The following is a 21,627-nucleotide window of genomic DNA, read 5'->3' on the forward strand; positions in this document are numbered from 1 at the left end:
TGAGAGGACATGGGAAGCCATTGGCGAGCCCTCATTTTTACCAAGGCCAGCCAATGAGGAGACAGTGAGGACTAGTTGCAGCGTCTGTTTATTGCCAGATTGCAACCTGTAAAAAGTGCTCCTTGGAGCACAGGTCTCCGCCAGGTCAGGTTATTGTGGGCCAGCAATGGTCGGAATTCAGTCATTATAGGTGAATGGAATCTGTAGAAGTAGAGGGATTACTGTTGATGAAGTTATTGCACAATATGTTGATTTGTGAGAGTATATAATATAGTTTTGCGTTCGAGTTACTGTTAATTGTATTGTTACTAGAGGTTCGCCCTGCCCCCTAGCTGCGCACAGGGCTCTAGTGAGGGCTCGCTTATTTTGGGGTTACAAAATCGCGGGATAAAAAAAAACAAAAAACATTGCGGACCCCCTGGGGGTCCGGGGACCCTCTTGGAGTCTTGGGACCCCCGCGAAACATCGCGGACCCCTTGGGGGTCCCTGGAGAGCTAGTGTGGTTTAGCTCTGAGATTAATGGAGTACAAAAGGAGGAGAAAAAACGAAAGGGAAAGATGCAAAAGTGTGTGTGTGTGTGTGTGTGTGTGTGTGTGTGTGTGTGTGTTGCTTGTTGGTCGCGCGACCTGGAAACCTGGCAACCCTGTGCTGAGGCAGACAACACATGGCGAACCGCGCACCCAGGCAGACACAGACATGGCGAAGGAAAACGGAAAACTGTAAAGCCATGCATGCAAGAGGTTGCACATGAACTCTGCAGCCGCACTGAGGCGCTCCAACACAAACACTCTGACATTAAGCTTCACACAACAAACATCAACACCACACTGCTGTTTGTCCAAAACACACAATATCTCCTCTCCCACCGACGTCATGTGTTCATTTAGCGACAGCCGCACAGACGCGCATAGCGTGTCTGCCCCATAGCTTGAGGATCTCTCGCACATGACTGGCTTAGACTGCGTTGCCAGGTGTGCTTATTTTTCTAAGCGCTTTTGGCCTTATTTGGCCAAAATTCGTCACTGATGTGGATGTTTTGGTGCAAATGTATTGTATGTTGTTTTTGTTTGTTATATCTTATTGTGCGATTTGCGTGATGTTTGGCCTCCTGGTGGCGCTACAACAGGACAATGAGAAAAGGGTGGTATTTATTCCTTAGCTTAGTGGGAATGTGTGTGCGAAGTTTCATGGCAATCGCATGCTGCGTTCATAATTTGAGGCATTTTGTTCAAAACTTACCACTCCTGCAAACTTTGGAAGCCAATAATAGCCAATCAGGATGTAATATAAAAGATCAGACCAAAACATCTTGATTACATGACTATAGAGATACTCTGTACCAATTTGCATGATGTTTGGACAAAATCTGTAGGGGTAATATCAAAACATGCGTTTTGCAAAAATTGGTCTCATGGTGGGGCTATAACAGGCCGATGTGAAAATTTGGGGCAGCGGTTCAGCTCTGGGTTGGCATCCAGGGAGTGTGTGTACAGTTTCACGTTGATCAGAGATAAGCTGTCCGCAGACGGACGGACCGGGCAAAACACATTTAGGAGCAGAGGAAGAAACGGATAAAGAAAACTTCTCTCCCAATCTTCATCTGGATTGGGTATCATAAATTTACTTTCAGTAGGGCATGCTTGTAAAACCCTACATTATCAAAACATTCACCTTTCCTGTCCCCTTACAGCTTGAGCTACAACATCCTATTCCTTACCAGCTTCTCCTTGAAGACCATCTGCCGGAGCCACTTGAAGTCCAGGGGTTTGAACGCTGAGAAGACAAAGAGGGAGTCCTTCTCGTAGCGTTCAGGTTTCTGGATGGCTCCTTCTGGATAGGTGATCCTAACGGTGGTTTTGGTCCCTACGTCCCTGCCGTAGCCAGTCACCGGAGCCTCATTGAGCCTGTCACAAGCACAGAGGTAGGAAGTGATTGACACACGAGCCAGAGTTATGCTTCGGTGTTGTGTGACAATGACCTGTCCCACTTTCACTGCTCTCTGCCTTCTACCTCTCATTATCCACTGCTCATCCACTTTCACCAAGATTTAATCAGATTCTGCGGCTGAAACATTTTCTTTTTTTTTTCAATTCTATTCACTTAACTTCACTGTTGTTTAATATGCCCTGCTATTGATTTTATTGCCTTCCTGCATCATCAAACATGAAAATAACAATAATAATATGAATTAAAGCTACAAGCAGCGATAAGCGGGGCCAAGGCATGAATAATATGGATAAAACAATACATAATACATTGCCTTTCCTGTGCACCTAATCCTCTAGTCTGCATTCTTTATTCTTTCACGTCCTTTCAGATCTGGTTGTTGCTCAGTGGTAGCTTTGCTCTGAGGATGTCTGCCAAATGTCTGTTAGTTACACAGGAACATTGCTTTCACAGAGATAAGTAGATCCAAAGCAGGATATTCTGAGCACACTGGATTAATGCAGGGGACATGTCATTCAGAAAGAATACGTAACATCCAGAATGTGTCAACACTCTACTCCTTGTGTCTTTCTTTGAGGATGTTGTTGTGCAGTTCTACAAGTTTGTCCTCAAATACAGCCATTTCAATGACAAACTTGGGTGTGACATACAGTGAAGTAGCTTGCACATCACAAGTAAACAGATTCTCTGTGAAATGCCAGCAGGGGTTTCAAGGACTTCATGTTCACAAAGCTGGAGGAAAACTCCTCTTTCAACTCTGTTAGGTAGGCACAGATTTACCTGGCTGAGACACTTGGGGCTGAAGAACAGGAGAGTGTGTGAACTCATATTTTGTGCCAGGAGGAAAGGCATCTCATAATTCACATTAAAGCCGTTAATGATGCCATTGAATATGCTAACTTTTTTGGCACAATAAATGTTCTTCTTACTTAGGAAGTGAGTCTGACAAAAATATATATATATTAAAATGTTGCCGTTTTGGGCACATCTGGGCAATGTTTTTTAAGAAATGTACAGGTCTCTGTATCAGACTGATTTTCTATATAACTTGTATTGACATTGGATATCATTGTAATGCTGGTGTGTGTGGTGGAGATGTTCTGGGTGCTATATTGCATTGAGGAGAAGGTCTCACCTCACTACAACGTCATAATCATCTATTCTGGAGCCCAGAGATTTGTTGGCCAGGATTCCGCCGTTGCCCACAATGATGCATCTCTTACAACTCAAACTGGAAGTCAGGAGAAGGCAAGAGGTTAGAAGGCTCAAGGAATACAGAGCAGAAGAGACAAGAGTAACACTCATGGAGGCACTATAACAGGCCGTTTAACGTTTTGGCCTATAACTCTTCCCTTGGGTTCCCTGGATCATTATGAAACTCCCCAAATAAGCCACACCCATTTCCACCAGACAAGTTTTCCGTTCTTTGCTAAAACAGTTTTTGCTACTACTCCAACCAATTTTGTCTAAAACTCACCCAAATTGGTACACACTATCTCTGTAGTCAGGTGCTTGGCAGGAAACCTGATCACACACTCCCAGTGGGCCAAGGAAGAATCTCCACCCAATTTATTTTTTCAAAATCGGCTTGTTATAGCGCCATCATGAGAAATCTTGTGAAACGCATTATTGGTTACTATTCCAACAGATTTTGTCCAAACCTCACGCAAATCGGTATACATTATCTCTGTAGTTGTGATCAAAACATGTCACATTTCCAATTGGCTATGCTTTGCTTCCAAAGTTTGTGGGGGTGGCCGTTTTGCACAAAATGCCACACATCATGAATGCAGCGTCCGATTGCTGGGAAACTTTGCATGCACATTCCCACTAAGCCAAGGAAAACCTTCATCCCAAATTGTTCAAATCTCCTCATGGTGGCGCTACAACAGCCCACTTAACGCTGTGGCCTATAACTCTTGAACCGTAGGTCATACAATCAAAAACAAAATTCCCTGGATTATGATGCCCCGTTTGTGCCATTTTCTGCCATTTTGAAACTACTCATATTTTGTCCAAAACTCACAAATCAGTGCACATTATCGCTGGGGTCATGTGATCAAAATGTATTAGTCATTTTTTTCCCATTCCAATTGGCGATGACTGCCTTCCAAAGTTTGCGGGCCCTGGATAGGCAACCCGGCCTGGCAGAGAGGAGCACACTTTTCTAGTTAATAATTTGCTTACCGTGTGCTTATGAGAGGGGACACTGACGACTGCATTGGGCTGCATATATGTTGCTATAAACCACCCAATGTTTTAGTTAAGGAGTTTGATCTATCTGCACTATGAATCTGAATGGAGTATTCTTTCCTACTCAACTCTCTCTTCTTGCGCTATCATCTTTCTATTTGGTCATTACATTACATTACAGTCATTTAGCAGACGCTTTTATCCAAAGCGACTTACAATAAATGCATTCAACATAGGTAGGGAACGAAAACTACTAATCACAAGAAGTCTTAAGTGCATTTTCTGCAAAAACAAGCAACCAAGAGTATATCTAGCGCTAAGGTAAAAGTGCAATATATCAGCTACCTACTTTCTTAAACAGATGAGACAAAATAGCAAAATCAAATGAGCACGAGCTAAAACAAATAAGTGTATCGACTAAACAAGATCCAATAAAACAATACAACAATAAAACAAGCGATCGTACAACTAGTTAGCAACAAGTAGGCCAGGCAAAGAGGAAGGGTAGTGTTTCCTGACCATTTTCTTAATAGCTTCTAACGTGTGTGCTGGTTTTAAATTATACAAATTATATTAACTCATTTACTGCCAAGGACGACTTATGACGAGACATCGTCCAAACACCCCACTGCCAAGGAAGACTTATGACAATTTCTTATTTTTTTTTGTCAAACAGAACTAGGAGACAACGTGATCCAAGATTTACAGCTCCATTCACTTCCTGGTTAAAGTATTTGGGAAATAAAAAAAAAAGTCGATGAATTTCTTTCCGTGGAAGCACAGTGAAACCCTTTCTGATTAGCAACCATCAGGGGATCGATCATACTGGAGATAAATATTCTGTGACTACTTGAAAAGGTAAGAAAATCGTAAAATCGCTGGCAGTCTGGGCTTTATTTATTTACTCTGGCAGTGAAAGAGTTAAATGGACCACAAACGTAAATAAAACATACATAAATGTAAAAAAAACAACTAATAACGGTGTGGATATACAGTATGGGTGTGAGAGAGACCACTTTGTGTGAGCAAATTAACATACAAAGCAAATTACTAGTGGTAATTACCTGTCCAGATCTTCTCCAAGCCCATAGTTTTTGGTGGCTGTTAAAATGATATCTATAATTCGCTCTGCAGAGGAAATACAAGAAAAAGAAGAGGCATTAATGAAGTGTAAAGCTGACTGATTCTGGAGAGTTCAGAAGATGCTTCACTGACAAATTGACTAAACTTCTACAGAAAACCCTATATACTTTGTTGACTGGGGTCCCCCAGGGGTTTATACCTTCTTTTTTCCTCCCCTCTATACCAAATCTCTTCGCTAAAATGATCTACATGCTGTGAGCTTGTAGATCTGCAATTGTCACCCAAATGTTTGCCTATTTTGCCTATTATGACATGCGCAGAATAGGGATGCTAGGGTTTATGTGGTTAACAAATCATTTCTCTACAAAGCAGTAAACCAGTTTCACATCGAAGTTGAGGAGGCTGGATCGTTGTTTCTAGCTATAGGAGCCAGTAGTTAATGTTCAGTAATCCCTGATTGAATAGCCCTATGGCTATACGAATAAGATATTTCAAAGTTGAAACTCAGCTGTATTCGCCTTTGAAAAAGAGATTAAGAGGGATTCATTTAATAACAAATTGTCAAGGACTTCTCAAAGCACAGATAAAGACCCGGCAGACTAGGTGGTCTTAGGCAGAAGTGGAGGAGAGAACATCTCTCCGTTTATTCAATTATAGATAAGGAGACAAACGATCGACCGCCAACCAAGGTGGTGACAGCAGCTTGGGGAGAAACCATCCCCCCCCCCCCAAAAGTTTCTGTGCTTGGTGGAGAAACAGACCTGCAGACGTCAGGGTATATGTCTGTACTCAGAGGCAGACAACCCATAAAAGCACTCAGAGAGGAATGTCATTTTCAAACAAGCACATTCTCCTGGTGAAGTGGGCAATGTTGAGCTTGCCCTCCCCGTGCGGCCAGGAAGGCACACCTCCGGTGGTGGAGTGAGAAACAGGGCTGTTTAGCCATAGCGCACATTCCTGCCATATTCCGCAGGGTGTTATGGTGGAGTCATGCTTCCTGTATTAAGAAGACACTCATTTGCCTCTTCCCTCAACCTTTTTTAGGCCCGGTTTTTCATACGTCTGAGCTTTTCGAGCTCATCTTCCATCTATGCAAACTCGCAAGTATCCTCGACTTATACGGAAGTTACGTCTGGCCAGTGGACTGCCATAGTGGGATTGGTGAGGTGCCACTGCATTGGAAGCAGGCTAAACGTCTGGCCCTTACCATCATCCCATAGTCATAAAATTACAACTCATCCTTACTTGGCCCTTTTCTGATATTGAATGATGATGTTAACTGGTGGGTCTAATAAAAATGCCAAGAGGCGGATGGCACTGACAGAAAAAGACACTGTGATACACCGTGAGTTTATAACAGGGCCTCTCAGTAATTGGAAGACATATTGCAGCCCCATTCACCCCTGGCTAACGAACATAATGATTAACACTGCAGCAAGAGAAGAAGAGACCAGAGGCTTATTGTTTGGATGTGGTGTCGATGTCTGGCATCAAGCATCACCCTGTGCGGTGTATAAACACACAAGTCCCACGGACCACACCTGGATCCAAGAGGGTGAAAAGTGAAACATCACAACGGGCAGGCAGCTCTTTTAGAGGACAACATGGGAGCTAATTGTTATAAGTACGATGGGTAAACACTTCAGACAAGCATGTCTCAAGGTGCAGCCCAAGACGAATGGCCACGGGTTAAGACGTTGGGCTAGTGTACACCGCTCTTCCAGGGGGCCGAGGGAAAATCTGTAGTTGAAATATAGACGGAGGGTTGAAGTTGTCACTGAATACATATACACACACATTGTTGGGTGGAGTGCAGCCTAAACAATGTAAAGAGGCATATGACGAGAGAACAGCGTTTGCTAGCCCTGTACTGAAGTCACGGTATGTTTACTTCGTGAAGATTGGCATGAGGGAAAACTGAATACTTGCTGGATTTATTATCAACTCACTGAGAATTAAATTGCATAATTGCCAAATGACAAAGTGAACTACTCTGGAACAATCAGAGGCTCCTCAACGAGGTAATAAAGCGAAGTGACCATCTTTGTGTCTGGGACGTTTTAACTGTAGATCACGGTTGTGGTGAACCTCATAGTGCATGGGAAGATAAAAAGTAAAAATAAACTTTCATGTCGTGCTTTTTCTTTCTTTGTTATTTTCTTCTTCTTCTCACCCGGCTTGAAATCCTTTGTGGTGTTTCTATTCATAAACCACACGTATCACCTCTCCACATGAGCACCACTAAAAGAGAGCTCCCGACACCAACACACTCCATGGAGAAAACAGAAACCAGGTGTAGCTTTCATACCGGGTGAGCTTCTTTCACCCTGTGTGACAGAGTGTGTGTGTGTGTGTGTGCGTACGTGCATGTGATAGACACTTGATCAGAGCACACAGGGTAACATTCAATGTACCTTTCCATACACTTGGAAAGTATTGGAAAGTGTTTTTAGAACACACCACTGAAGCCACCTTTTGTTTAGTAACGCTATCTCTCCAATCCCCATGGCGTGACATGTTTACTTGATATTCGATGTGCACAGGGAGCACGTTAAGATTAGGAAACAAGTGTGGGCACTGTGTGTGAAGACGCAACACTTGGATCACAGGGGTTTCCCCTCACCTAAGATAAGCATAGCCCGGCAACAGCACACAGGCGTATCATGGATTTGCTTGGCGGGGACAATAAAGCTAATTTAACTGACAAAACACAACAGAGGTGTGGGTAGGATCCCTCAGACATTTGCAATCTCAATCAAGTGCATTTGAACTACTTGATGTATTTTTCCAATTTGGCCAAGCTCCAGTTTCATGGTGCAAAAAGTTGCACCGTGTTGCATTCTGCCAACTCTTGACATTTGACACGTTGTGACCTTGTAGATCGGCTATTTTCAGCAAAGAGGTATTTGAGTGAAGGGAAAAAAAGTAGGGAATTAGGTATAGACCCGGTCAACAAAGTATATAGGGTTTAAGTATTTAAAAACAATCTAAATAAGTAATATAATTTTAACATTTACATTTCCCAAAACCATTTTATGATGGATGTTAATCATTTTCAGACATATGGCTGCCTAGTGGGTCTCGCGGGTGTGTTTTTAACACACATGATTATGTATCATTTCACATGCAGTATCTGAACATTGAGTGCCAAAAAAAGTAATATTACGTTTTTGCAAATCCAAACGTTGAGTGCCAAAAACGTAATATTACGTTAAAAAAAATATATATATATAACGTGTTCCAAAGATTTACTGCTCCATTCACTTCCTGGTTAAAGTATTTGGGAAATATTCGGTATCTCGGCTCCTGTGTTTTACTATGTATTTTTGTCGAAACAGGCCATTTTCAACTGGCTGCAATTATGGAACAGATTGCCGCGATCAGATTTCTTTTTTTTTGGGGGGGGGGGGGGGGGGGGATTCTACAAGACCCCTGTGTGTGTAATGAGGGGATCACCGTGAAGACGGTGATCACGGAAAATATTCTGTGACTACTTGAAAAGGTAAGCAAATCGTTAAAAACGCTGGCACTGCCTGTACCCTATTTTAAAAAACCTCTGGCACTCGATGTGTTAAAAGTTGCCTATTGAGAAGGTTAAGGACTCGTTAGATGTCATCACCTAATTTGAGCAGAGTATAGCCAAAACAAAATAGCTTGTTGTATGAGGAATGTAGCTTTCCTATACCTTGAGAAAATGTCTAAAAGTACTGTATTTTCAACATTCACTACAGCGTCCCAGGGGCCAGGTTTCTAGCACACAGGTTTCTTCAGGTCCGCTCATTGTGCGGACCTGAGGAAGCACACAGCGAAATGCATTGTTCAGTCTTAGTTTAAAAATAAAAGCATTAAAGATTTGTGTGTGCGGTGGATATTTCTTAAATAAAAATAGGAACCATTACTGTGACAGTGCCAAAGACATCAGGTGGTTAAATTGTACCTTTTTAGATCATAGAACTGTAGTAGACATGCAAAGACATTCCTATTTGGATTATAGTACACCATGCATTTCAAAAACATTCATTTTGTCAAGTAAGGTTCAATACATGCCACCTCTCAACAGCATGCAAGCAAGCAACTAGGAGGTCAAATGCACTCAGGAACCTCACCTTGCGTTTTAAAACCAAACGGCGGTAAATAATTGCTGACTTTCGATAGCCGTTTGAAATTGCGGTCAAGGAACATAGGAGCTGGTTTCATGAACCTGCAAAGTGAGAGAGAATTGAAAGAAAGAGGGGAGGGAAGAGATAGACAAACTTTCATTAGATAAGAGCAGAGAGAAGGAAAAATAACAATGTACAAGACAATGTTTTGTTGATGAACTCAGTGGTTGATATGGAAGTTTGGCACCGGAAATTTATGCTCTGCACAACAAGTGTCACCACATTCAGAGGTATGACCATTCATAAATGCAACTCGCCGACAGCGTCACCACAAAATGTAAACAATAAAGTAAGATGTAGTCTTGTGAATCTCCATGGTAACAGAGCTCACTTCATCTTCCCAACCAATAAGAGTATACAACATTTTATGAGACCTTACATTTTTCCAGAGGTACGTGACACCTCTGCGATGTTCACTTGACACAATTTTGTGATGTTAAAGTCGCTTTCGTTGTGCGATAAGTCATACGACACTTGTCACACAAAGCATTTTTTGACCTTTACCAACATCTGTGACAGTACCATCCACAGTACCATCCAGTAGAAGTCACAAGACAGAACGCTGAGAAACCTCACAGGCATACACAGTCTCACTCTCACACTCTCGAATTGACACTTTCTGGACACTAAATAAGACACTGAGAGTTGACAGGTCTGTGTATCTTTCGCCGCTTTGCTCTTTCCCCCCAGAGAAAAGGACCCTGTGGCCTTCTGTCTTCCCAGCTCTGACCCCAGGGGGCATCCATGTTAAAGAAGTCCTGGGTGAAGTTAAAGACATTGGGGGCTGTAAAAGGAGACTCTTGCACCATTGTCATCAATCTAACTGCGTCCTCACCACAGCTCCTCCAGATACAACTGTGACCTGCACACATGTTAGCCAGCTTATTGACACACACACACACACACACACACACACACACACACACACAGACACACACAGGGAGGCGATAGGCAGAGAGAGTGTTAAAATGGAGTAAAGCAGAGTTCAGGGGCGCCTGCAGCACATAACCCGTCAACAGCCAAATTTTTCCCAGGGAACGAACGCCTAAATCACACTTGACACACCGTTTTGGTAATCGTGCCTTCGACGATATATTGATGCCAGAATGTTTTTCCTCAAATGATTTGGGCCCCACGACCACTACCCCACCACCCCCCACCGATTAGTTCTGTAAAGTGACCCAGTGTGCCAGAAGATACTGTGTATAGTCCTGTACCAGCAAAAAAGTTATACAATGTGAACTGTAGGGCGTTTCTTTGGGTCAACAAAATTCAAGACAAAGTGTACCAGTGTGTGTCAGCAGCATGACACAGACAACTTAGCTTCCTCCAGCGAGAAACAAATCCTTCTACCGTGGTACAAGTAAATCGAGGTTGGCTTACACAAAAACACACTGTGACCGACTATGTTTTTAATGTTCATTGAACTGTGACTTCCATCATCGGCTCTGCCTCCTCCTGTGTGTGTCCTTTTGATAAAGCACAGCTCTCATATCAAAAGGATCCACTTCCCCTCGGTCAGGGCTGGGCCCCGGGTGCCGGGCTACGTGCTGCTTCTGGGAGCGTGGCCGTGCGATGGATGTGTGTTTTCATGACCTGCTGTCTTGCTGGGGGACAGGACAGGACAGGAGAGCTGGCCAGGGCCCCCCTGGTTTTAACAAGCCTGCTGCTCCGCCGCTATAATTTTACGACGCACAGTGATGGTTTTCACTACCGACATACTAGATGGTCACTGAATACTGAAGCTGGGACAAATGGGAGAGTTTTGATTTCATGAGTATTGTAATAAAGTTACAGAAAAGTAACCAAAAGCTTAGTGGAAAATGTCCTGCCGTGAAGCCATCTCAGCTAGTATTTAGCACCATAAACGGCAGATCAGAATGAGGCTCATCCGTTGCTTTGATGTTTTATGAGGACATTTCACAATGATTAGCCTAGAACTTAATTCTATGCATCGTCTAGCACTTTATAAAGCAATTCACAAAGCATGTTCCTGATCATGAATAATATACCCAAATTCAACGATTATTCCAGCACCAGTGTTAAGCCTTGACAGGTGCCAACTGCAAGGCCAAGCACCCAATACCCCATCACACTGAAACATTGTACTGTGCATTGCACATGGTGAGAGTTGCATAGCGCCAACACTGTATAGTCTCTGTGTACTTTACAGTGAGAGATTTCCCAACAACAAAGTCGGTCTCCCGTTTCATCACTGACCATACCAACATACATCACCCCGACAATTGATAGAGGGACACACACACACACACACACTATGCAAACCAACAATAACTCATGCCTTCCCCCAATTGGCAGACTGGCTAAGCCTTCTTTTGCATGAACAAGTGCATCATTAATCACATTAAATGATGTGCCTTGTGGTCCCTGTCCTCATGTCAGTGTGCAATAGATCAATTAAATAATACTGCAGATGGTTCACAGCCCATGAGCAAACAGACACTACTTAACAGCTAGAAAGAGAATGCATTTGAAACGCAATCCACATCCGTTCATGAATACTGTAACTGTACAGTGTTGTACTTGGCCCGCCCAGTGTGGGGTACGTTTGCACCTTTGTGGTCAAACAAATTTGGCCAAACAAATACAAATTAAATACAAGAGGACCTCGGATGCACAATGACCAAACATGGCCAACACAGATGGAAGGCCCTCCGGTTAGCGGCCAGCTTGCCTCTCTTCCCCTACTAATCTCTCTTTGAATGCACTCGCCATCCCCAACCCCCCAGTCGCAGAGGAAGAGGGGGAAGAGGAGGGGATCTGGAGGAGAAACAGTCACGTCCGGCTCCCTTTTTCTCCTCCTCACATCACCTGACAGAAGCACACAGACACTCAGCGACTCCTGTCCTGCCAAAACAAACTGAGATTCATTAGACTTGAAGCTTCAGGGGGCCAAACAGGACTATAAATAACGTGGGACCAGTCCAAAGTCCCAGAGCCCACATCGACAGAAAGTCACAGACATCCCAGAGCAGAGATGAGACGGCTGCTTGTCGTTAAATCAAGAATGCAAAAAAAAGGAAGAAAAAGGTAAAAGATGGGGCTCCCAAAATGGACAGCAGCAGGCCGGGGATTGCATTGTGCTCATTTCCTCCAGCTAGGTCTATCACTCGGAGCCTTATTTTCATAACCGCGCCGCGCTCAAGTTCACTGCCAACACATGATTTAGGGCTCCAATACAAACAGTTTGGGTAGAGCGGAGTGGAGGGGAGGTGTTGAAAATAAATTGGATTGCGAGGGGCATGGCCCCTCGGAGAAGACAAACACGGAGGAAGCAGGAGATGATTAGAGGGAGGGCCACGGGGCCACCTCACCGCTAGAGGTTAAGAGGGATTTCTCTAGCATAGCCAAACTTGAGGCTACACCTAGCACTGTAAAAAGCTTGGACGTTAATGACAAACGGAAATACGGCCGATAAAGAGAGACATCGTCTACATTTTAGTCAATTTGCTAGCCTCATTTAGCAGGGAACTAAAGGAATCTGCGAAACGTTGAATAATTTGGGTTACCGTAACAGCCAGAGTAGCTCATTGGTATAATCAAAACAACACATTTCTGAACACAACCCCTGACAGGTAGACAAAACATACACGAGAACCTCACATTAGACATAATCTTCATTTACATTAAGAAATGGCAAGCATCAAGCATGTACAAAACACACATACACTTATTTTATATCCTTATTTAATATCCATGGGTTCACGCACACACACACTTATTAAATATCAAACACATATGCACATTTATACAAGTTCACCCACATTCATGCTTGCTGATGGACACACAAACGATGTCGCTTTGAGGTACGAATGGCGCTAATTGACCTGTGTGAAACTGAGGTGAGGGTGGTAGTAATCAGTGGTTTCCCACTGGGGGTTCAGTGTTGTACACAACTTTGATCCGACACGTGCGGCTGATTAGAGGAAGTCGTTAGGCGAAAGGGGAGAGTGTACATCGTTAACACGTAGCCTCTCAGATGGGCAGAGGCCGACTCTCGAAAAACCCACAATGCTCCTTCTCCTTAACCACAGATTTACCACAAGCGATGTCCATGAAGTTGGCTGTGTGTGTGTGTGCACACACACACACACACACACACACACACACACATGCGTGCGTCTGTGTAAGTGAGTCGAAAAGGTCAAAGGGCATTCTAAGAGTCAATCATTGAAAATGTTATGCAGCATGACTAGGAGGCCCTGTAACTCTCAATGTTTTAACCCCAACTCTCAAAATGTACCCCTCCCCGAAAATTGTTAAGCCCTACATCCTGACATACAGTACAAGAGATCATAACATAGCTTTTGTGTCCCTCAGTGTGAGTGTACATGTACATCTTGGAACAACGTATAAATTAGTGTGAGCGACTTGTGCTTGGAAGATGGTTGGAGAATTGGGGCATCAGGGCTCTTGTTCTTGTTCCATAAATAGGTCAAGAACTGTACAGCACTGCCACAGGCTATTGTTCAGCAATGCGGAAAATTGCCCCTCTATTAGCTATAGTTCCAAGAATGCTAATGGGACAATGTCCTATAGATTGAGGCGGGATGGGTGGCAAGAGGAGCCACAGCTAGATCAAAGGCGGCAGTGACATCATAGAGGGCCGCCGAGTGTTCCGTGGATTGTGTGGGTTGAGGGACCAGGAAGTTGATGATGAGTCACGGCACGCTGGACAGGAAGTTGCTCGGTGCCCCTCACAGGGAGAGCCTCCGAGGCCCAAGGACATGAGTGGGATGAGATGGGCGCACTTGTATTCTCATGACAGAGGTTCTTTTGTGTGATGTGGAACTCGCAAGGACAAAGTCCTGTGTTTTGTGGTGAGGGGGGAAGAGAATGACTCTGACGTGACTGACAACTCTGAGGATTGCGTGGGAATGTAGGAGTTCCTCTGTTCTGACTCTTGACCCCTGAGGCCAAGCTGGCTCAAGTGGTGACAGCGTTTTCCTCTAATGCCCTTTTATATTGACACTCGATTCAATTGATTTGTCTGCGGAGCTTCTGCCGAATGCCTATGTCGATGGTTAACATTCTTATGGCGCTTGTGAAGGAATTGGCCTTGTTCTTTTTAGATCAAGGATAAATTAGGACATGGAGGCAACTCATACACACACACACACGAGTGCTAAACAGTCAACCCACAGAACCCTCCAAAATAACTAAAACAACAATGAAGCAAAGAGGTGGTTTTCTCACTTAGGATAGATGGTGGTCATCTTGGCTGCCGCAAAGCCCGGCTTGCATGCTCCTTCGCTGAGGTTGCCATACTTGTACGCCAACTCTGGTGGCCTGCGGATTAATGACACAGAGAGAGATTAATGAGAAACAGCGTGACAACTGATGATCTATTACAAGGGCCCGCTACTAAAGCCATAAAGCTTTAAGCATGGCCAACAATTACCCTGGGAGATACAGGAAACAGGTTGAACTCAACAGCTCAGCACATCACTTATGTGTGAGGCATGACAAGTCAGGGGGCCCTAGTTCAAATAATCACGCAGTGCTAGCTAAAAAAAGAGTAGAACCTCCCTGTTGCTAACACGATCATTAATATCCTTCTCAATGCCATGAATACAGAGTAAATAAACAGAGTGAAGAGAGGCCCAAGCACTATGGGAGGCTTGTCCACCAGACACACTGGGCCAGGGTTGATGGGAGGAATCAGTCTGACCAAGGGTGTGGGTGTGCACAATTTAATAACGATTATATTTGTAAAGCCCTTTTCAAAAATACTCACTTTACATAAAAAAACAGATGCACATATTTGACCTGACATGGCATTAGCCACTTAAGCCCTACTTGGCGAATGACAAAAAATGCCAATCTACAAGCTCACATGTGCAATGTATTGTGAGCTTGTAGATTTTGCCCGAAATACAGATGCCAGGCTGTAATTAACTACAAGAACATTATCAGCAACCCAAGTTTTTCTAAGCAACAGCAGGTAAAAGCAACAAATCCTCTGCCATTAAACACCAGTCACTATTAACCAGTAAATCTACTTCAATTGGTTTGGGGCTACAGGTTATCATTGTTAAGATCGGTCAAGGTCAGGCAAGGTTATCTGGCTACTTTTAAGATGAATCGCTTTGCACCTCTGATGCTGCAATTACCAGACTGAAAACCGCTGGAGATAATAATGAAGGAAAACTCATTAGATAGTGTGCACAGTTATGCTTGCAATCCCATGAGAAAACTACCATAAATTGTGTAACATTGCGCTTACAGTGTGAGTGCCAAGTGCAGACAGACATGCCCTGTGAGAGCAGAGGTGCTGATAGCTGATGCTTATGAACTTGTATGTTCGGGGAAGGGGGGGGGGCCTTACCATCGCAGTCAACAACAGGAGCGTCAAACCAATTCTGAGAAATATACACACGTCAACACACGTGTTGATATGATGGCAGCTAACAGTATAATGTATGTTCTCACCCTGACAAACCATAATTACTTTGGAATAAACAATAAGCAATAATGCTGCATCTCAATTCGCACACACTTCAAACTTCATTAGTCCCATCAGAGCTGTTCAAAAACATAAAAAAATCTGACATGTGCAGCTGTCGGCAAGTTTGGTTAAAGCTCCACTGAGATATTATGTTTATTTTAAATTCAAGTAAGATAAATAAGTAGAAGGTTTTCACATTCATTTTCTGCTTGTGGGCCAACATCTGTCTGAATCGTATGAATCAAAAGAGAGAAAATGTCTCCACCTTTGGTCACAAATGTAGCATAAGCCCCCTTTTGACCAAAGATTTCAAGGACCTTTTTACCAAGGAACTACAGACTCAGAGGTTTTGAACTTCTTGCCTGTATTGAATTTGTGTATACGTTTTGACCACACCTCAGGAGCAGTGAAGATTAGGTAAATTAGGATGAAGCAACTGTTCAGTGAGAACACATTATTTCCATATGCAATGAAAAATACTCCAAACAGCAAACATACATGCTATGAGATTTTATTTACTGTAGTTTATTTACTGCTGTACGACAGTGACATTTCAATATTATTCAGTATTATTCATTTTCATATCCTCCCATAGCCTTTATGCATCGTTTCTATAGTATATTTGTTGTCATTCACAACAATGCGGCAACTTCACCAAGGCGAATTCCATGTAATTGCAATTATAACATACTTGCAAAAAATAATTCTGATTATACTGTAGTTATAAATTACCATATCTAGTTATCTAGTACTTGCCTGCAGTGTGGATGATAATTGCTTTTAATGATGTCAGGTACTATACACAGCGATCTAAATATAATTTAAACCATTCAAGTCTACCGTAACTTCCCTCACAAAACAGGATAGTCATTTTGTATTTTAAAACAAAATGTGGACACCAGAGAGTTAAATATCTTTGTCATACTTGGACTACACAATTTAAACTTACATTGTGCCCCTTCAAGGACATGAATAGCATCAAATCATGTCATTTTAAGAAACTCAACCCTAGTAAGTTAAGCATTTATTATTTAATTTGTACAGAATATGTGTTTTAATGCTCTTTTAAGCCAATTAATGAAACACAGAAAACACAGGAGTCATATCAGGAAGTCAGATTTTTACACACTTTCTTATCTTGCTTTGCCGTCTCATCTCCTCCTATGCGAATTAGTGACTTGATTTGGCAAGTGATTTTCAGCTGCCGTTTTTCAGTCTGGACATTCTAAAACATTTCCTCTCACACCTTACTGGTCATAAACACCACCTACTGCCAAAAAAACTACGGTTGAACGTAAAACTTTTTACATTAAGGGTTTTACTCTACATAGAAATCTCCTTACTGGTGGTCATAAAGACCGTCTTATTAGTCCCCCCAGGATTCCGTAGAAAAAGTATAGATTCTGTGCAGAACAATCCTGATTCTGCAGAGAACAATCCCTAATTCTGCGGCTTGAAAATTAATATTCCGGACATATTAAACAAACCTAACCTTTTCGGTTAAACAACCTAAAATGACCAGTTATCAAGCAAAAATTGATTTTGTTTTAATAATCAAGTAAAAATCCTTTAGATACAATTAATTGTACTACCATTCTAAAACACTGAGGAACCTAGTAATTGAGACAATGTTACTGGTTAAAAAATAATCAACATTTTCTTTGTCCCTCTTGGGCAGATTTATATTGCAGCATAAGCTCAGGCATTTTAAGTGCAACAAAACATGCTATTATATCAAAATTCCATTCCACATTCCATTTTATATCAGCGCCATCCACTTTAGAACCTGCCTTCTCCAAAACTATATCCACACACACACAATACAGCACATGCACGCACGTTGCCAGTACTGCTAGCTCACAACCCGTTTAAGGGCGTTGGTACTACTTCTAGAGTAAGGGATTTTTTCCCCTCAGGTACTATGCACCTGGAACCAAAATGAGCTTGGTTCCTGGGGTCAAAAGGAGAAAGGTTCCTGCATTTTAGGGAAAGGTCCTAAGATGAGGTTCTTGTAGTCATAAATGTAATAACATTATTTCTGTAGAGCAGTGGTTCTCAACTGGCTTTCCCTGGACTACAATGTTTACATTGATTGGCACCTGTCAGAACATCTCGTGAGCCATTTCTATACCCCAACCACTGGCTGAGAAACACTGCTGTGCAAGATGACCTAAAAGCCATTTCTCTGTTATCTAACTGTGAACATAATCGAGCCACAGTCAGAAACTCACCAGGGTCTCACTCAATAAATGACAGAGCGGTTTAAGGCAAAGTACTGGACATTTGCTTAAATGAGCACTATCAAATAACAGGGGCTTAGACTGGAAAAGTGGAGATGTACTTACAGCTTTGTGTCCAGCTTCAGCAGAAAGCCCTGTTTGTCGTACACTAGAAACGGCAGGGGGGAAAGAAAGAGAAGGAGAGAGAGACAGACCAATTACCACACCAGGGTCAAGGTATCAGGAATTCTGACTGTAGTGCACTCATCATATTTGACCATCAAGTACTTGGAAGTATCCAAAACCTAATCGCTAAGATACTATCAGCCAATTAGCTGTAGTTGTGCATCTGTTGCTGTGTAAAATAAAACAACAAGAACAACAACAACAAAAATACAGCCTGTGCATTCTTCAGAAAGGTGAAGAAACAATGGAAATGGGAGGAAAAAAAACTTAAAAAGTTAAGTTAGAAAGCATTTGCTGGAAAATCAAGCAAGATTAGGAAAAGAAGCCAGCCAAAACACATTCTGCTGAGCTGAAAATAAAGTAAGGTGAACGATTGGATTTGCGGTTCACCTATGGACAAGCATCAGGGGGTGTGGTAGAGAGGTGGTCCATAGGTGCCTAGTGAAGCATTGAGTCAAAGCCATTTTCATAGAAGCAAGAAAGCACAAGAAACCTTCCTGACATTTCTTTGAAGTGAAAGGAAATAGTTTTTAAAATTCTATCCAAAATCTTAAATCATATCATTGTACCTGTATATGTACTGTATGCCGAGTACATTATTGTAGAACACTGTACAATACTGCAGTGGCGACAGATCTCACTGAAAATTCAGTCTCTGGAAATAATTCGGAATAATCAAATAGCAGCCTGCTAGATGCACATATAATTGTTGTTTTCTTAACAGAAAATAATGGAGTAGCACAGCAAAGACATTAAGCATGAGTGAAGTAGTACAGAAAAGAGATTAAGCGACAGAATCAACGTTTCTCCTGTGGGTGCATTTGTTGTCATCAGAGGAATGCTGGAGGACAAAAAGAGAGAATGAAAGAGAAAAAACTAAAAGGATGGGAGAGCAGATGGCTGGTTAGCCATAGAAGCAGAGATGGGTGAGAATATCTGTGTCTGTCTGTTAAGAGGCGCATGGTAGCCAAAGAAATGAGCAGCAGCGAGGCTTTAGGCAGAAATAAAGGGGCAGGGTCCCTGCCTGTAGCACAAATGTTCACCTCTGAAACGGTCTTATTATGCCAGGACCCCTGCAGTCTGCCTGGCTGCAAAGTGCAAACCCAGTGAGTTAGAGCTGTACCACTACCTCTGAACAACAGAGGGCACTGTTGCATCACATTAAGACATTGGGAAGAAAGGCAATGGGACTGAGGGTAATTCCCACCAGAGCCACCACTAATCTTCATTTGATGATTTTGCAACATATGCCCTGCTCTCTGAGATAAGTCAGCTGACTCACCAGAGAACAAGGCACTATATGCACTATATATAGATTGTACATTTAAGTATTGAGAAAAGTTCTTCATAAATTACAAAATGAGGATGTGTTTGGCAACTGTAACATTTTAAGGATGTCCAGTATTGCGTTTTCCTTTCTCTTTTATAGCCCAGGTCGGTAAGCAGTGAGCTAGGGTTTCTTGCAGGCGTCCGGCAGGGCGCAATGTTGGGAGGAGACGCAGGCCAATGGCAACGAGCCATGGCCACAGCCTTGTCTGGACTGTGCTAACTAAGGGTCATGGGCACCGGGTTCAAAATTTCACCACTGTAGCTTGAATGTACTTTGAAAAGACAAACATTCCGATTCAGCTGTCCTATCTGTTTTCAGACAACATCTGATAGCGTTTTGTGCTCTGCAGTTTGTCTGCTTGCCTTTTGAAGCCTAATGTGGTTCTCGGCCGCTAATACCGCAGGACTGGAATGATTCTGTGGTTAACACAGCTAATCTAGGATGACAATGTTTGCTATGATGAAAGACATAAAAATATACCAAAAAGTAATTTACAGTTTTTATTTTAAGTGCAAAGTTTTTTTGAATAGCCCTCCAAACATGGCCGCTGAAGTGTCTCAGGTGTTTCAGAAGGTTTCTTACAGAAGGTGGAGAGAAAAGAGGGATGGGCAGGGCACAGGATGTGGCGTGAGAGCTTTGTACCTGAGCCTACTATCCCACGTCCCACGGTGAGAGCAATGTCCGTTTCCGACTCTGAAAGACAAGAGGGGTCAGTTAAGGCTGCTGGAGCATCAGCCCAGGCAACAGTTGTGAGCTTGAGAGCACCGACAAATCCATAACGAATAAATCAGAGGAGGAAGAAGAAGAGGAGAGGTTAGTCATGTTAGTCCCCGCAGGTTGAATTAATAACCAATAATGTGGGTCTCCGATCAGAGACAACAGGCTGATGAAGCGGCAAATCAACCTCCTGAATGCACCCATTGCAGTTGTTTTAGTAGCTGTTATGGCTGTAAGGTATTTTGAAAAGAGAAATACCAGGAAAACACTGAGGAAAATGAGTGAATGAGCAAAACAAATTAAATCAAAAAGCAAAAATGAGTGAAGGAAAAAAATGCAAGGCTTGTATCGCCCAGGTAGCAGAGACCGAGGATCCATATGAGCACCTGAGCACCTAAGCACCCCCGGTTTCACCACCACCCAAAGTAAATGGGCTTCTACCTGAGGTTCTTCTACCTGTGGTAGTTTTCACTTTGGCAGTCCCTTTAAAAGGGACTGCCATTGTAGGATCTGCATCTTTTTCTGCAAACAAAAAGGGTGAGGGGGAGTGTTAACACAGTTGTGGATGAAGACACCATCATGATCTGCTGATCCTGTGGAAGGCAGCGACAGAGCAGAAGGACAAACGAGGCAAATATAAATTAAGTATGAAAATGGAAACACAGACGCAGAAATTGGGAGCCAGGAAAACAGCGCACATTTCCTTCCTCCAAAAACACACATTTGCCGGCACTGATGTGTCTTTTTTGGGGGTCAACTAACACGATACTCTTCAGCTTAAACTGAGAAGACCCCCAGTGGATGGCCCATGACACAGAGCTCATTACAGAGTAATGCCAAAAGATTAATATGGGAATTGAGTGGTTAAGATGTTCACCTCCAAAAACAGACACTTGCCCCCTCTTGTCCTAGGATTAAATGCCACCGGAACCTCCTCCAATGTCCCTTATGCCGTCTCCCTCTGAAGTTTCCAACTGTTGGCCTAAGTCTTTCAAGGTTAGTGGAGTAAGAGCAAAATGGCCACCGTGGGAATATGGCCAATGAACAGGTGTATGTGCACTATGATTGTACCTCAAGCATTGTTTATTATGTTTAAACTTTTGGCAAACATTGCACATTTCCCTTCCACTTCCCTTTGCAGATTTGTCTATTTAATTTTCAGTACAACAGAGATAAAAAGCGGGAAGCCTTGCAAAACAAGAGGGCTGAGTTCAAACTAAACTAGGCCTTGGGGACCAAAATAAAGAAGATCTGGGTTCATGTTCTCCCACTATCAAAATAAGCACAACACAGCTGTTGAATGCCTTCCTCCAACTGCTGATG

General features: G+C 42.9%; 1 protein-coding gene across 8 annotated transcripts in view; it reads right to left on the reverse strand.

Annotated features, from left to right (window-relative positions):
- Positions 1-21,627, reverse strand: part of st3gal3b (ST3 beta-galactoside alpha-2,3-sialyltransferase 3b) — a 62,611-nt gene that overhangs the window by 31,753 nt on the left and 9,231 nt on the right. For 3 of the 8 annotated variants that reach the window (XM_084058160.1, XM_084058159.1, XM_084058166.1), the window contains exons 3-10: positions 20,746-20,826; positions 20,230-20,280; positions 18,198-18,240; positions 14,601-14,693; positions 9,330-9,424; positions 5,205-5,268; positions 3,083-3,178; positions 1,718-1,904 (exon numbers count right to left, since the gene is read on the reverse strand). In XM_084058160.1, coding sequence (XP_083914286.1) covers positions 1,718-1,904; positions 3,083-3,178; positions 5,205-5,268; positions 9,330-9,424; positions 14,601-14,693; positions 18,198-18,240; positions 20,230-20,280; positions 20,746-20,826 — 710 coding nt within the window. The remainder of the gene's footprint in view (positions 1-1,717; positions 1,905-3,082; positions 3,179-5,204; positions 5,269-9,329; positions 9,425-14,600; positions 14,694-18,197; positions 18,241-20,229; positions 20,281-20,745; positions 20,827-21,627) is intronic. The other 5 variants (XM_084058165.1, XM_084058164.1, XM_084058162.1 and 2 more) reach the window with 4 other exon arrangements.

Source organism: Gymnoscopelus microlampas (genome assembly GCF_963454915.1).
Source record: "Gymnoscopelus microlampas genome assembly, chromosome: 5".
NCBI classification, from domain to species: domain Eukaryota; kingdom Metazoa; phylum Chordata; class Actinopteri; order Myctophiformes; family Myctophidae; genus Gymnoscopelus; species Gymnoscopelus microlampas.